Here is a 17,591-nt window from a genome sequence, read left to right on the forward strand (position 1 = left end):
TCAGGACATACCCAGGATTACAAATTTAAAAATATGTGGTATCTTCTTAAATAAATGGTATAGTCTTATGTCAAAATGAGTAGTAACATGTCACCAGCCTTCAAGGGGTTCTAGGGCAGAATGTGATGTTGAAAGTGAACAGTGAGAGCAGCTTGAAGGCGGTGGCAGGGACGGTCCTTAGGAGATGTAACTTTGTAATAAACCTGAAGAGACTTCTAAATGCACCTACTCGTTTCAGTCAGATGGTGAATTACCTCTATGTTACACTGGAAATGAGGATGGGATCCTGACCCACACCTGCACAGCACGCAAGTTATGCCTGATCCTAATATTGATCCTCCCATAATACTGAAAGAGTTGGGATCCCAGATTCAGCTGGTGAAAAATTCAAGCAGGATGTGATGAAAGAATTTCTTAGTGTGTTTAGGAATCAACTGGGGTGTTTTAGAGGGTATGTGCATAGGATCAGAATGAGGAAAGATGCACAACCTGTACAGGGAAAAGTAAGAAATATACGAGTGTCAGTCAGAGCTGATATGGAAAAGGAGATGGGCAAGTTGGAGAAGGATGGGGTGACTGAAGAGGTAGAAGAAACAAATGGCTGGCTCTGTTGGTGGCAGCAAGGAATGGTGATTTGAGGTTCTGCATAGATATGAGAGAACTGAATAAATGTGTGATAGTGGATAAGTATCCTATTCCTAAAATAAATGATATGTTGATGCAGCTGGATGGGGTAAGGTGTTTTCATCGATAGATTTGAAATCGGCTTACCACCAGGTAGAATTAGATGATGAATCAAAGGATCTGTCAATGTTCATTACATCATTCTGTACATATAGGTGCAGGAGGGTGCTGTTTGGACTAGTGTCCACGGCATCCATTTTCCAGACATTAATAGGGAAAGTGTTGAAGGTAGAAGGAATCAAGATTTCTCAAGATGACATCTTGATTTATGGTGTGGATATGGAGGAACATAGCAAGCGAGCGAAGGAAGTTATGAGAAGGTTGGAAAAGGTGAACCTTGCGATCAAAGGAGAGAAATGTAAGTTCAGACAATCTCACATTGAGTACTAGGGGCATGAGATCACAGTGGAAGGTCTTATACCTAAAGCTAGTCTAGTGGAGGCTACCACAAACCTGGCATCACCTACAAACAAGGAGGAATTGCAAAATGTTTTGGGAATGGCAGAGTATTATTATAAATTTGTGCCAGATTTTGCTATGAGGCGTGGGAGAATGAGAGGACTTTTGAAGAGGGGTACAGAATTTGTGTGGGAACAGAAATGTGAGGGGGAGTTTGAAATGATAAAGTCAAGATTGGAGATAGATCCCAAACTTAAGAGCTTTGACCCTAATGAAAGACCCACAATTATCATGGATACTAGTGTTAAGGGTGTGGGAGCTGTGCTGATGCAACGTGTTGGTGTAAAAGAAAGGACGATAATGTTTGCATCAAGTAGCCTGAAGGGAGCTGGAATGTGGTACTCAGTAATTGAGTGGGAGGTTTTAGACATTTATTGGGCTATAAGGAAGATGAAAAGGTTTCCCCGGAGCCAGGCTTTAGTAGTAAAGACTAATCACAAGGCCTTTAGAGAGATTTGTCCTACGAAAAGTATACATGCAGTCTCTGGGAGGATCAGCAAGTGGGTGGTGGCACTTCAAAAGTATATACTCAATGTGTAATACATTCTGTGAGTAATAAATGTGGTGCCGGATTCAATGTCTAGTTTGGTCACAGATAAAGATGAGGAAAGGAGGAAGAAGAAGACATACTTGTGTGTGAAACTGAAGGGTGTGCGTTTTCAGAGGAATAGTGGTGGACAGCGACTGAGGCAGAAAATGTGCTGCAAAAGGTGTTCAGGCAGTTGAACTCTCGTTGGGGTAAGAAAAGCAATATTAAGGAGGAGTATAGGAAGTACAGAGACGTGAGGGAAGAACTGTCTGAAAGTCAGGGATTGAGACTAGTTCCCTTTGTCAGGAATAAGACCATGCGCGGTCCAGGTCCCGCCCGATACTCTACTGCACAGCTCTGCGGTGCTTTCTGCACACCATTTGTCATCCCCTCTTGCTCCACAGGTGGCCATCAGCGTCGTCTGCCCTGTGGCAAAGATCATAGAGCTGCAGGTTCAGGACATTGGTGGACAAGATGCACTTATCTGTGCTATTCCATGAAAGGACTACAATTCCCATGTTTTTAGAGGCAGCAGCCATCTTGGGGTGTGGCAGGCCTATAAAGCCCAACCACACCCAATCACGTTGCTCAGTATTTTGAAGACTTCGATGCAGTCAGACCTCGTGGGGGATTCTCTGAAGAAGAGCAGAGTTCCTGCATGGCAGAGTGGCATCCGATCAAAGTATCCTTGTTTCCATGGTGAATAAAAAAACGAGTAGGTCGTACTCGCAGCATGAAGGCCTTGATGACTTCAATTTTGGAGGAAGTTATTACTTCCAGAAGTAAAGCGCCCCTTAGCACAACGAGCAAAGCGTTTTCAGTTTCCAGGTTACAGCGGCCTAGGCGAGATGATCAAAGGCGTTTCAGTCCACAGATGTAAAGCGCTCTAGGCATGGCAATTCAAGCGCTTCAGTTTACAGGTGTAAAGCGCTCTTGGCACGACAATTCAAGCACTTCAGTCCACAGATGTAAAGCGCTCTTGGCACGTCAATTCAGGCGCATCAGTCCACGGATGTAAAGCACTCTAGGCACGGCAATTCAAGCACTTAAGTCCACAGGTGTAAAGCGCTCTTGGTACGACAACTCAGGCGCTCCAGTCCACAGATCTAAAGCGCACTTAGGACGGCGCTTCAGGCGCTTCAGTCCACAGATGTAAAGTGCTCTTGGCACGACAAATCAGGTGCTCCAGTCCACATATGTAAAGCGCTCTTGGCACGGCAATTCAAGCGCTTCAGTCCACAGATGTGAAGCGCTCTTGGCACGGCAATTCAAGCGCTTCAGCCAACAGATGTAAAGCGCTCTTGGCACGGCAATTCAAGCGCTTCAGTCCATAGGTGTAAAGCACTCTTGGCACGGCAATTCAAGCGCTTCAGTTCACAGATGAAAAGCGCTCTTGGCACGGCAATCAAATCGCTTCAATCCACAGGAGTAAAAGGCTCTTGGTGCAACAATCAAGGTAATTCAGGCCACATGAGTAAAGCGCCCCCTTAGCATAACGAGTGTAGCGCTTCGGGCAAGACAAGTAAAAGCGCTTTCTGGTGTTATAAGTAAAGCGCTTCAAGTTTAATAAGTAAAAACTTTTCGGCCTTTATAGTTGTGAATGTGAAAGTATTTCTAAAGATAAGCAAATCATAGTTCTTCATTGTTTTTTGGAAAGCATATGTGAAAAGCATATTTAATTCTTTGAGATTTTCTAGGTCATGATCAAAGGTTTATGTTATGAATGCATAGATGTTACAGGATTGATATTCTGAGTATAATCATAGTTCAAAGCTCTTGTCATCTCTTGGTTCTGAGGTCGTAGTTTATTCTTTTTCCATGATGATCATGGTCTAAAGCTCTTGCCATCTCTTGGTTCTGAGGTTGTAGTTTATTCTTGTTCCATGATTCAAAGAAGGGGTTTTGCCCTCATTTCAAAAGGGGTCTCCATCAGAGTTCGGAGACGCATTTGAGTCAAGAGTCTATTGATGAGTTATATTTCTATGAATGAGTAAATGTATATTTGTTCTAACCTTTTCTTTTCAGATCTATCTCCCTGCTGTTCCCTACCCTAATTCCCTTCTCCCCCGACTAGCTTCATCATAACTCTGCGCTATAATAGCTTTCTGAGTTGGTGACACCGGAAGGTGGGCCTTTTGTTCAGCAACGTGCAGATCCAGAGGAAAGGACACAGTGACACCCTTGGAGATTATGCAAGAAGTTCTCATTAAGAGAGCACATAAGGGCCAGTCTAAGATGTGAAAAGCTAAAGAACACTTGAGAATGGTATACTTGTGACTGGGAATGGATGTGCAGGCAGAGAGATTCTTGAGGGAGTGTGTGCATTGTATGGTGAGTGACAAAAGCCTTAAATCAAGGACTCAATTAATGGTTATAAGAAAGCTGCCTGATGGCATGTGAAGAAAAAGTATTGGATACTTTGGGACCCAAACATTTTAAAGGAGGAAAGATGTATGTCCTAGTACTACTTGGCATGGATTCAAGGTGGCCATAAGTTATGTTCAATCACGGCATCTGGACAAGACATGTAATAGCCTTCTTAAAAGAACTGATTGAGTGTGAAGGAGTTCCAGGAACATTACTGATGGACAGTGGAGTTTAGCTCATCTCTAATGAAATGGAGGAATTTCTTGTGAAAAATGGTATGATATACAAGAAAAATTCACTTTATCAGCCAGAGGCCAACTGAATGGTTGAGGGATTTAAGAGTTCTTAAGGAGACCATTCAACGTGCTAATAGTTGTGGGTTGGAATGGAAGGAAGAAGTATGCAAGAAAATGTAAATGTATCATTTGACTCCCCACTCAGTTACAGGAAAAGCCCCTCTTGGGTTGTTTACAGGGAGAAAGCCAAACAGTGTGATGACTACAGCATGTGAATGTGAAATGTTTTGTGGGCAAGGAAGGCAGGAAAGATTGGAGAAAAAGACAACTGGAAAAGTTGGAAAAAGGAAATTGTGGTTTGATGACAGAAGAAGAGTGAAAGTCTCTGAAGTACAAGTGGGTGACTGGGTGAGTGTCAGAAAACCAGGGAGTAGTCAAGAAGCAACATTCTTTGATCCCATTAAAGCTTTGAAATTGTTTAGGAATGCTGTAAAAACTGCAGACTGAAGACTCAAGAGTATGGAATTTGAACAGAGTGGTGGTGGTAAGAGGTGTGAAGGAAGACAAGGTAACCAGTAAGGAGTGTGATGGAGTGGAGCGAGTGAACTGAGAAGGAAGAGTCAGGGAATCTTAAAGACATCCAGATAACTAGAAGAATACAGTGGAAAATAGTTAAGTTGTGTAGAACAATTCACAGCAATATTATGTTGATATGTGTAGTCATATAGTTCCTCATTATAACCCTGGCGGTCGGTGATCGCCAGTGCTTTAGTGACGTTCATACCGCCAACAGGCTGGCGGTACTGGTCACCACATTTTGACCGTGGCGGTACCACTGCGGTAACACTAGCGGGACCAGCGGTATACCGCCATGGCAGTCCCAGCGGTCGTAATCCGCCAGGGCAGTGCTGCAGTCCATGGTGGTAGACACTGCTATAGACAGGCTGGCGGTAAGGGCACTCGAGTGCCCCTGGGGGCCCCTGCACTGCCCATGCACTTAGCACGGGCAGTGCAGGGGCCCACAGGCATAGCCCCATCGCGCATTTCACTGCCCGGCGGCAATGTTGATGTGACTTTTCCGCTGGGCCAGCGGACGGTAACACTGTTACCGTCCGCTGTCCCAGTGGAAAAGGTAAAATAGGGAGCCAAACATACTGCCAGCAATGGTGGTATTCTGGCGCCTGCAACCTCAGCGGTTATTGAGGGCCATAGTGTTAGCGTGGAGAATGTATCTTGGTTCAATTGTTGTTTTATGTCATTTTTTGTTTGCATAAGAGGGAGGTGTATGTGTCTTTTTATATGGAATGGAATAGTCTTATGTCAAAAGGAATGGTAACATGTCAGAAGCCTTCCAGGGGTTCTAGGGCAGAATGTGACATTTTAAAAGTGAACAGTGAGAGCAGCTTGAAGGCAGTGGATGGGATGGTCCTTAGAAGATGTAACCTTGTAATAAACCTGAAGAGACTTCTAAATGCAGCTGCTGGTTACCTCTATGTTACTGAATATTTTCTAAAAAGGTACAAAGGACTTTCTTGTTTGCCAGTGGATGACATCTAACTTTATCTAATTTCGTTACAAGCTAACTCTATGCTTACTCTTTTGGAACCTTAGTTTGAAATGTATTTAAAACAACCTTATTACTTCTTCATCTTTTATTCTTAATTTCAGTTATTTTAAAGCGTTATAAGGGCACATTTCTTTGGAATTAGAATTAGGTCCAAGAGCACCTTTATAATATCACGGCTCACATGAGGTGTGAAGCACAAGTTAGTTACCTTCGGTAGCGCATTTTCTGGTAGAGATTCGATCTAACTGCAGATTCCCTACCTTAGAAGTTCCCGGCGTCACCTTCGAATTTGGAACATTTGCTGAGCATTAGCCTTGCCGGCGATGACGGGTGGCATCGTCAGCGTCGTTGGAGCTGTTCGTTATGTCACAATCGTCTATGCAGATTCCTCACGTTAGAATAGATACCCAAACCATAACCTCCTAGGTGGTGGGCTGCGGACAGATCCTCTTTACACTAGAAAGTTCTGTAGGATTGAACGGGCAAAGTGTTCGTCTCTACAGACCTGATTGTCCAGGCACTAATATCTTGCAAAGGTGTGCAATGAAGCCTACATTGCTGCCTGACTGATATCCAGGACTGCAACACCTTGTACTAACACAGTGGTAGCAGCTATGCCCCTGGTAGAATGACCCCTCAAGCGGCTGCTTCTTGGCCAGTGTGTAGCAGATCTTAATGCAGAGAACGACCCAGTGTGAAATAGTGTGCTGCTGCACAGCCCAACCCTTCTTTGCTCTGATGTACTCCACATAGAGTTGGTCATCCATCTCAAACTCTTTGGTGTGGTCAAGGTAGAACAACAATGCTCTTTTTGGGTCCAGCCAATCGAGTCCTCTTCTTTAAACGGATGCGGTGGAACAAAGAAGGTGGGCAGGGTGATGTTCTGACCCAGGTGAAATGGGGTCACCACCTTGGGCAGGAAAGAGGCATGAGTTCCAAGTACCACCTTGTCTGAGGACAGATTTAAGTCCCACTGAGGCATGACAAAGGGTGTAGGGGGAAACATATATATAAGCCCTTGGAGAAATCTATTTACAAAGAGGATATGAATAATGAAGGCTGATCAGGCAGCTGAAGGAACGCCGATAAGGCGGAAAGATAGCCTTTGATAGTGCCCGTGGTAGAACCCTGTTGGGCAAGGGATAAGATAAAGAGAAGGATCTCAGAAAGATGAGCAATAGATCTTTCTGTACAATAATATATAAAGCGTTTCCAACCGCAGGCGTATACCGTCTACATGGCCCAGCTTGCAGCCATCGTCAAAGGCCACGAATGAACATCGTGTCATACGCCGATGACATAAAACTCATCATACCCCTCACTGAAGACCCGGATAAAGCTAAGAGGAACTTTCACACCGGAATGAAAGCCGTCGCTGCCTCATGCTCAACTCAGACAAGACCGAGCTCATCATCTTCGGAAACTCCACTTCTGCCTGGTGGCCCACATCGCTCAGCATCCCACCTACTCCGACTGACCACACCCGCAACCTGGGAATCATCCTCGACGACTCCCTAACAAAGTCTCGACAGGTAACCGCAGTCACCTCTTCCTGCTGGCACACCCTCCGCCAACTCTGCAAAATCTTCAAATGGATCTCGGACGACTGTTGCAAGATAGTCACGCACACCCTAGTCACAAGAAAGCTCAACTATGGCAACACACTCTACGTCAGCACTACGACAAAGATCATCAGGAAACTACAACTCATCCAAAATGCCACCACCACACTTGTCCTGAACCTCCTACATGAGGAACATATCTCCCAACACCTAAGACTCCTCCATTGGCTCCCGGTGGAGAAGCGAATCAACTTCAAACTACTCACCCACACCTACAAGGCCCTTCACAACATCGGACAGCCTACCTGAATCATTGCATCTTTTTCCATAACCCCGCCAGACTCCTCCGATTCACCCAGCAGGCACTAGCCACCATTCCACGCATCTGGAAAACCTCAACCGGAGGAAGATCTTTCACCTACCTCACAGCCAAGAGCTAGAACAACCTACCCAAGCACCTCAGACAAAGCCCATCCTTCACCATCTTCAGGAAGAACCTCAAGACATTGGCACTTCGAATGAGGCCCCGACCCACCACCAGCGCCTTGAGACCCTCAAGGGTCAGTAATTGTGCTTTATAAAAACTGATTGATTGGTCTTAGTGGAGGGATGCCTGGATGCCTGGCTGCCAGAATAACTTTACAGACTTCAGGAGGAAGGTCAAAAGCCACCAACTGTCACAGCTCAATCTCCACGCATGAAGGCGCAAAGTTGACAGGTTTGGGTGGAGAACCTTTCCCTGCTGCTCCGCAGAAGATCTTCATGAAGAGGCAGCCTAATTGGAGGATCGATGCACATTTTCAGGAGCTCGGGATTCCAGACTCTCCGTGCCCAGTCCGGAGCCACCAGGATTACCTGGGTCTGGTTGTTTTGTGATATTCTTGAGACCTCTGGGCAGAAGTGGTGTGGGCGGAAAGGCGTACACAAGGCCTGAACTCCACTCACGATGAAAAGCGTCACAGAGTGATTGCCACCTTGGAAACTCCAATGCGCAATACTGCTGACTCTCTGGGGTAGGGTGTTGGGTGAAAAAGCTAGGATCATTTGAAGATGGGCACTGGTGGTGGCCAATTGTCCTATTTACAGGAGTCTCTGTCATGGGTCTGGACCACGTGCCCAGCAGGACATGAGTGAGGGCTTTGTTAAAGGGTAACATCAGTTCCAATGTGGTAACTCCCAGCTGAAGCTCCTATCAGGAGGTTAGTCCTGACTGGAACCGTAGGCATATCTAGGTCCAAGACCTCAACTGCCCTATGCACCACCAAAGCATAAGATACTCCCTCCTCCGTAGCCACGGTAGGAGGTGTCCAGTACAGTGGCTTCTCCTAACTCCTTATATCCGTCCATCTGCTACAATTCCCACTCAAGAGGGTCCTGAGATCCCTCCCATTCCTCACCTATGTCTGGCTGACTATACTAAGACTCAGGCAATGATCTGGCCCCTGATGGAGCCCTTGGCACCGGAATTGGCATAGTACGACGCCGTTCCGGCTCATCAGATATGAGGATGGGGCTTGCACTACCAGTGGCGACAGTGGTTCGGGGAGTATCGATGTCAGGAACGACAACAGAGGAAGCTGACTGTGTGACTCTGCATCATCTTGAACCAATATCGGATCCAAGAGACCCCACTTGCTGCTGAAGCTGCCGGTGTGGAATCTGATGGGGCTCCTTCTGATCCCGCGGGGCCTGAAGGAGCACCAGCAGGGGCAGCCCGCTCAAATACGAGGTGCATGACTTCGTAAAACTCCTTGAGTTGAGCGAGGGTCACTCCAGCTGGAGGCTCAAAGTCAGGCCTGGCATCAGCTCTGCGGAACCTTGCTTGGAACATTGAGGTTCCCGACTCGCCTTGTCAGCTGACGGGCAAGATGAAGTTGCCCCGCAACCTCCTCCTCGACCGGGACCTCTGAGGAGTCGCATCGACCAATGTCTACACCCAGGCCGCCATGAGCTTCAGCGACTGCTCCCTCAAAGCGTATGAAGCCATAGCCCGGCAGTCGGAACACGACTTCGAGTCGTGGTCTCGGTCCAGACACCAAAGACATACCTTATGGGCATGGCACGATGGCAGGTACCACATGGCTTGAACCCCATCTTCCTAGAAAACATCCTACACAGGCAAAAAAAAATCTTAAACAAAAAGGTCATAAAAGGCCTGTCAAAAACAACAGAGGGAGGCTTGATTGCAAATCTGCGCTAACCAGTGCAGAAGGAAAAGAACTGACGTACGTGTGCTTGGGGGGTGCCTTTATAGGCAACTGTGACATCACGAACGGCTCCAATGATGGTGACGATGCCACGCAAATCCGAACTACACCACCCAACGGGTATTGCTCAGCAAAAGTTCAGGATTCTTAGCTGATGCTGGGGAATAATAAGGATAAAGACTCTGCAGTTAGAAGTCTTTATCACATGCAGACAATATATGTCGATAACTAAACAAAGATTGTATTAAACTTACAGTCTTGAGAAAGCTCATCATGGCGCAGAACTGAATTTCTCTTTTCACTTGGATACTTGAATTAACTACATTTGAATACAAAATAAAACTTACAGGAAAACAGTACACTCAGCACGAGCTGGCCCAACCCCTAAGGAGTGCCAAAGAGTTTTCCAACTGACAACCTGGGAATCAATCAAAATGGCATCCTGGGCAAGGAGGGAGAAGGTTGGGCCTTCAAGTTTGCAAAAAATATTGTAATAAATTCCTTACTTTGAGGCTATCATAATGTCCTTCAGAATCAAATTTAGTATTGAAACATAGCTCACAAATGCCACCTTTCTTCTTAGGCAGGGTGATTATCTCAGGATACAAATTTTATGGAAGTCAAGTAACTAGCCCTAGCACTAATGTTTGGGTACTGTGTTTGGATAGTTCACTGAACTAAGCATTCTCCCTTCCGAGGGTTCTACAACATAGCCCTGCATAGAGCAAACGCCTAGGAATGGTTCTTCCTCCTTAGTTGTCTTATGCATTTTCGTTTAGCAATAAGTTGTAATGGGAATCTATAAGTCAACTATAGTGTGTTTTTTTCCACTCTCATTAGTCAACTTGATTGATTATTTAACGTAGTTGCTATGAAATGTTGCTCACGCAAGCTATTTACCATGTTAGGTAAATCCAACGATTCATCTTGAACTTTGGCCACAGTATTCAGATCAGTAGCATGTATACCGCTTTACTGGGTGCCTCTGATGGCAGGATCTTTGTTAAAGTCTAAATTTGACCTCTCTCTGAATTGGGAGACATAATTTGTTATCCTAGATTGTTTATTTATTCAACTTCTTCGTTTTCGTTTTAATCATAAAGGGTTTGGATAATGGTTCTCCCTGCTTCCTGTCTTCATGATTGGTATGGTGGGAGAAGGCAAGAGTTTTTGTGTGTTCAAACTTCTCTGACTGGTAGAGGTATTCTCTTCTGCTGGGGGGAGGGGTTCTGTTGAATCATACCTACTAATAATAATCAGCCCAACATTCTGCTTATTGATGTATATCATATTCGGTTGGAGCTCTATTACTGTGCCAGTTGTATGGCTATCTTGAAAGCTGGAAGGCTTCCTGAAAATCACAGGGTAACATTTTTAAGGGAACTGAACCTCCAAAAATATTTGTTTAGCTGCTTAAAATATGAAAACATCAAATTTCGATTTGCCATCTGTCATCAACACCTTTTCACAACTATTTTTATGCATATTTTCAGTTTGCAAATGGAAAATGCTTTCTCCAACAAAAAACCCTGATTTAACAGGTCACACGTGGATGGGATTTTTGGGCGCCCTATTTATTTTTTAAAGTAAACATAATTGAACACTGGAAGGAAAGCAAAACAAATTCAAAGAAATGTGGCAAAGTGAGCTAAAATATTCATCAAAAATTCTGAATTTGTTATCTTTTCTTGTGGAATTCCGATGACTGATTTTCAGACCACAGAGTTAAAATAATGTACAGAAGGCATAGTCTAAGATCATATCTCACAATTATGATATTGTTATTGTGGGCCAAGCCAGCCTGTGTAAACCCACCGACCTCCACATTGATAAGGGCACGATGTTGTCGCCAATGGGAATGTATTATAATTGAGAAGGCTACATTTTTTTTGCTTCACTTCTCACACAAATTTCTGTGCACATTACAGACAAAGGTATAAAAGCAGCATTCATTTCAAAAGAACAGACAGTCCCTAATTAAAGGTGTGTCATTGGCGTAACATTAGCCCCCACAGAACAAAAGGCCTGAGAGCTCCTGACTGAGTCCAGGTGGGGCCCTTCATGTCCCTTGCAGGGGCCCACCCTTTAAGTTTCGTTATGCCACTTAGGTGGGGAATATATTTCGATCCATGCACCAACTCGTCCTTGCAGCTGGACCAGAATTCCACTATTTTCAGTAAACACAGCACCCCTACAAATATGGCGATAAATTCCATCAGATCAAACATACCAAAATATACCAATGGAAAACAAAGTAAATTCTAATAAATGTGTTAGTCAGCACAGAAACACCAATGTTGCACGTTATTCCTCATTTCCAGAGAAAACTCAGAATGTGAAATATTTACCACACTCTGTATATACTGCAAGCTATGGTATAGGTGTTTATCGGTTGCAGTACATATCTCAATCTTTCCAATTACTTTTGTAATTAGGACCTCAGACCTCCAAAAATACCACACATATTGCAAATATTTTAAGGCTCCATTTTTGAATCCCTAAATAGTCCCAGTTGTACTTGTAGGTGTTGAACATGAAATGCACTGCGATATTCTGGAAATCTACACACGCGAAACAGAGAAAAACAGAACTAACATTTCAGATTATAAATAGGATGCACCAAATAAATAAGACACATCTTTTATTCGAAAAATGTGCACATGTTGGCTTCTTTTCTACAAACCTATGTATGTGTTAAACAATTTATTTTATTCTTAAAGGTAGAATAAACAATGCAGTCATCCTGTGTGTCAGTGTGAGACAAAAATACTAATTCTTGGCGATTAACTTTTGGAATAGACTGAATAAGAAGTTAATGTATTTTAGCACTAAAATAACTTTTGCATCACTGTTTTAAATTATTTAAACAGTACGAAAAAATGCCGCATGACATTTTACATGACTTGGCTTTAGTACCACTATATGCCTATACTTTGTTTTCCTTTGTCAGTATTTTGCATTTCCTTGCCGTATATTGTAACCAACCATTTTTGTTACAATTTTATCATCAATTGCTTCCTTCCAATAGGCCTGATTATAAACTACCACCGTTCTCTGTCTCAGGCCCACAGTCGGATGGGATGAAGAGTTGGTTCATTTTGGATTTTTCTTTTTTGTTTGAAAATGTGGGAGTATACTATAGCACTGTAACCTGTGCTAATGCCCTGCAATGGACCGAACGGTCATTTTGTGTGGCCTGTGCATGAGGCACACAGGAGGATAGTAGTGGTTTCAGAAATGCACACAACTGGTTACACAAAATGACAGAACATCCATATTACGTAGGTTCAAGATGCCGCCTAACATGCATACAACAGTTTCGCTGACATATGGTGGTAGCGCACAGATACATTTTGTATCACCCTAGCTTTTTGACAGCAACTATCATATCATGGTAAACCTATATGATGGCAAAATGCACTACCATATCGGGAAATATTCCGGGCATCTCATGGCCCTTTTGTGTGGCATGTAAAAAAAGGATCTAGGGCATACAATGCGAGCACACCAGCATATTCAGCAGCATCCATAGCTCTGGTTGAGAATACCTTAGTTAAAACGTGATTGGTAAATAAATTAGGCTTCATCGGCTTCTGTTCAATGTTACAGTTATTTTATTATTAAAAGCAAGTGTGTTATATTTTATCAACTTCATTGGAATTCCTTCCAAAGAGTCTATGGCAGTATGATGTCAGTTCATGTTATGACACATACTGTGATGTTACGCCAATTATTGTAGTGTCATGTTAAAGAGTATTTGATGCCATGTCTCTTACAACTATAATTTAAAATTACACCATTGAAGGTGTTACATTTCAAACTTCAGAAAATTTAATAGGATGGATTTCTTCATTCCAACCAGAAGATTAGTACAATCTATACATATTTAATTTACACCAGTGAACCTGTGTGTAAAAGGAAATGTTCAGATGCTTTACATACCCATCTAGGAGCGTTACTACATTCTTCTTGGGTCGGCCAATATTAGGTCCATAAATGGGTGCTCTGGAGTAAGATCTGATGGATTGAAGTATACTCTTCAGTTGCATGTAATCCTTTCCAAATTGGGTACCATTCACTGCACGGCCAACTAATGTCCGATAGTTGTTTGGCTCTGAAGAAATATCAGACATATATTAATCAGTGTAGTTGCAGCTGATTTGAGCAAGTAATCCACTAGAAACTCAATTCGCTATAAGAGTAATATAAAAAGAAAATAAATATGTACAAATTAACTAGATAAGATGAAACAAAGTGTATATCTAATTAGATTATTTACTAAGCATTTTAAACTACTCAACAATATACGTTATCATGATGCTCATTTTTGAGTGATATCATGATGCTCACTTATGAGCGAACTACAGGTAAATGAGTTTAAATCATGTCAAGCTAACTCGTTTTTTCTTTCTTTCGTCAAATTGTTTTTGATTTTCTAAACAAACGTATGTACTAATAGATCTGTAAACAGAATCCAGAATCGTAGTGGGTTGCATTTAGAGCTACCTCATCAATATTCATGAGGTAGGTTGCAAATTGTAATTCACTAAAATTGCTCACAGTCACAGGGATGGTGGACTGCTGGGGTCTGTGATTGTTTTTAAATAAAACAATCTTTTTTTCTTAAAGGAAAATGGGATGTCTGGTAAAAATGATGAAAAAAAGTTGATCATTCACCCGGAACTCTTCTGTGCGGTCAAGGTAGAACGACAACACTCTTTTTGGGTCCAGTAGCTGGAGTCGCTCCTCTTCCTTAGAGGGATGTGGTGGAGCAAAGAAAGTGGGCAGGGTGATATCCTGACCCAGATGGAATGGGGTCACCACCTTGGGGAGGAAAGAGGCATGAGTTCTGAAAACCACTTTATCTGGATGGATAGTGAGATACTGTGGCCTTGATGACAGGGCTTGCATCTCACCCTCCTGGCAGATATTATTGCCACTAAGAAGGCTGTCTTGATGGTGAGCAGCCGGAGGGGACAGTTGTGTAAAGGCTCGAAGAAAGCACACATGAGTAATGTGAGGACAAGATTTAAGTCCCAATGAGGCATAATAAAGGGCGTAGGGGGAAACATATGTATAAGCCCTTTGAAGTATCTATTTACAATGGGAGATTTGAACAAGGAAGGCTGGTCAGGCAGCCGAAGAAATGCTGATAAGGCAGAAAGATAGCCCTTTAGAGTCTCTAAGGGAGAACCCTGCTGGGCTAGAGACAGAATGAAAAGAAGTATGTCAGAAATAGAAGCAGAAAGAGGGTCAATAGACCTTTCTGTACAATAATATACAAAGTGTTTCCAACAGCAGGTGTATACCGTCTTAGTGGAGGGACACCTGGCTGCCAAAATAACCTTACAGACTTCGGGAGGAAGGGCAAAAGCCATCAACTGCAGCTGCTCAATCGCATGAAGGTGCAGAGTTGACAGGTTCGGGTGGAGAACCCTCCCCTGCTGCTGCGACAGAAGATCCTCCCTAAGGGGCAGCCTGATCAGAGGATTGACGCTCATTTTGAGTAGCTCACGATACCAGGCTCTCCGTGCTCAACCTGGAGCCACTAAGATGACTTGGCCCCGGTCATTCCTGATCTGCTTCAGAACTCTGAGCAGAAGTGGTATGGGCGGAAATGCGTATAGGAGGTCTGAATTCCACTCGCGATGAAAAACATCGCGAGTGATTGCTGCCTTGGAAACTCCAATGTGCAGTACTGCTGACAGTGCGCGTCCTCTGCGTAGGTGAACAGATCTTACCAAGGCTCTCCCCACTGCTGAAAGAGTCCTTGCGCCACCTCTGCATGGAGATACCATTTGTGATCCGCTAGGTATCGACGGCTGAGTTTGTCTGCCCTGGCGTTCAGAGAACCTGCCAGGTGTTGAACCACCAGGGTTATGCCCTGCTCTTCCAGCCATGTCCAGAGACGCAGAGCCTCTTGACAAAGGGTCCACAACCCCACACCACCCTGCTTGTTGCAGTACTACATTGCTATAATGTTGTCCGGGAACACCTGCACTAACTTCCCTTTCACAACAGGAAGAAATGCTAGCCGAATCGCCCTGAGCACCAATAAGTTGATATGCCCAGATTCTGCAGGAAACCAGAGGCCCCTGATCTCTGCCTCTCCCAAATGGCAGCCCCATCACAGAAGTGACGCATCTGCCACTACTGTGAGATCTGGTTGGGGAAGGGAGAGGAATCTGTCTTTGACCCAATCGCAGTTCACTACCCACCACTGCAGGTCTTTTGCAGTTCCCTCTGAGATCTGAACCGTGCTGGTAAGATTTCCATGATGCTGTGCCCACTGGAGCTTCAGGTCCTTTTTCAGAGCCCTCAAATGCCATCTAGACTGTCTGACTAACAGCATGCAGGAAGCCATGAGTCCCAACAGACTCAGAGTCTGTCTCACCGAAATCCAGGATAGAGGCTGAAACATCGGTATTGTAACCTGAATATCCTGGACTCGCTTCTCGTGAGGATAGGCCTGAATTTGCACTGTGTCCAGAACAGCTCAGATGAAAGGGAGCTTCTGAGAGGGAGTCAGGTGTGACTTTGGCATGTTTATAGTGAACCTCAGCAAATGCAGTAGGTCCGCCGTAGTCTGAAGGTGGGTGAAGAGAGCCTGGGATGTAGGAGCCTTCAATAGCCAGTCGTTGAGGTAGGTGAAGACTGAAATACCTAACCTGTGCATATGAGCAGCCTAGACCGCCATCACTTTGTTGAACACCCGAGGGGCACTGGTGAGACCGAAGGGGATCATGGTAAACTGAAAGTGCTCGTGGCCCACCTTGAACCGCAAGTAACGCCTGTAGGATGGGGATGTGAAAATACGCATCCTGCAAGTCCAACACTACCATCCAGTCTCCTTGGTCTAGGGTAGACAAAACCTGAGCAAGAGTGAGCATCATGAATTTCTCCTTTTTGAGGAATAGGTTGACGTCCCTTAAATTCAAAATAGGGCAAAGACCCTTGTTATTTTTGGGAATCAGAAAGTAGCAGGAATAACAACCACTGCCTACTTTTGATATAGGAACCCTTTCCATGGCTCCCTTGGCCAAGAGAGCCGTAACTTCCTCGCAGAGTAAGATCAAATGATCCTCCTCTAGCCGTTTTTTTACTTGAGGGATAGAGGTAGGGAAAGACTGGAATGGGAGAGAATAGCCCTTCTGTATGATCTGCAAGACGGATTTGTCCGATGTTATGGATCGCCAGTGAGGGAGATGAAATTGAATCCTCCCTCCAACTGGATGGACATGGTCTTTCAGAACCATACTAGGAGGGCTTGGGTGTTGCAGGAGACGGTGGCTGGGTGGTGGCTGACCTCTGGCTAGACCCTCTGGGTCTGAAGGTACCACGACCTTGTCGTCGCACAGGATGCTGTGAAGCCGGAGGACGGTGGCTAACCTGCTGTTGGCGTGGTCGTGTGCCCCTCCCGAAGCCTCGAAAGGGGCGATAGACAGACTGCTGGCGAACAGGCACTGAGAGACCCAGGGATCTGCCCATAGCTTGAGAATCCTTGAATCTCTCCAGCGCAGAATCTGCCTTTTCACCAAAAAGGTGTGTGCCATTGAAAGGCATGTCCATCAAGTTCGACTTGACATCCCCCAAAAAGCTAGTGGTATGCACCCAGGCGTGATGTCGGTGGGCCACTGTCGAGGAAATCGCCCTGCTCAGCGAATCGGTCGTGTCCAAGCCACACCTGATGATAAACTTGGCTATATCTCTCCCACCCTTGACAGCCTGGTTGAGAGTGTACCGTACGCACTCCGGGACCTGGGGCAGCACCTGTGCCACCGTATCCCATAAAGTATGGGAAAAATGGCCCAATAAGCAAGAGGTGTTTACCAACCTCAATGTTAGGCTGGAGGAAGAAAACATCTTCTTACCAAGTTAGTCCAGCCTCTTGGATTCCCTATCTGGGGGAACAGAAGGGAAGGCACCACGGGAAGTGGAGGCTTGGACCACCAAGCTCTTCAGGGGGAGGTATTGAGTGAG

The 17,591-nt window shown here is 44.7% G+C and overlaps 1 protein-coding gene across 2 annotated transcripts in view; it reads right to left on the reverse strand.

The window, feature by feature from the left end:
* The window catches only part of HPSE2 (heparanase 2 (inactive)), a 2,071,112-nt gene that overhangs the window by 781,045 nt on the left and 1,272,476 nt on the right, over nucleotides 1–17,591 (reverse strand). For both annotated transcript variants that reach the window (XM_069239663.1, XM_069239662.1), the window contains exon 5: nucleotides 13,554–13,725. In XM_069239663.1, the coding sequence (XP_069095764.1) occupies nucleotides 13,554–13,725 (172 nt within the window). The remainder of the gene's footprint in view (nucleotides 1–13,553; nucleotides 13,726–17,591) is intronic.

The sequence above is a fragment of the Pleurodeles waltl genome, chromosome 6, assembly GCF_031143425.1.
Source record: "Pleurodeles waltl isolate 20211129_DDA chromosome 6, aPleWal1.hap1.20221129, whole genome shotgun sequence".
Taxonomy (NCBI): Eukaryota; Metazoa; Chordata; class Amphibia; order Caudata; family Salamandridae; genus Pleurodeles; species Pleurodeles waltl.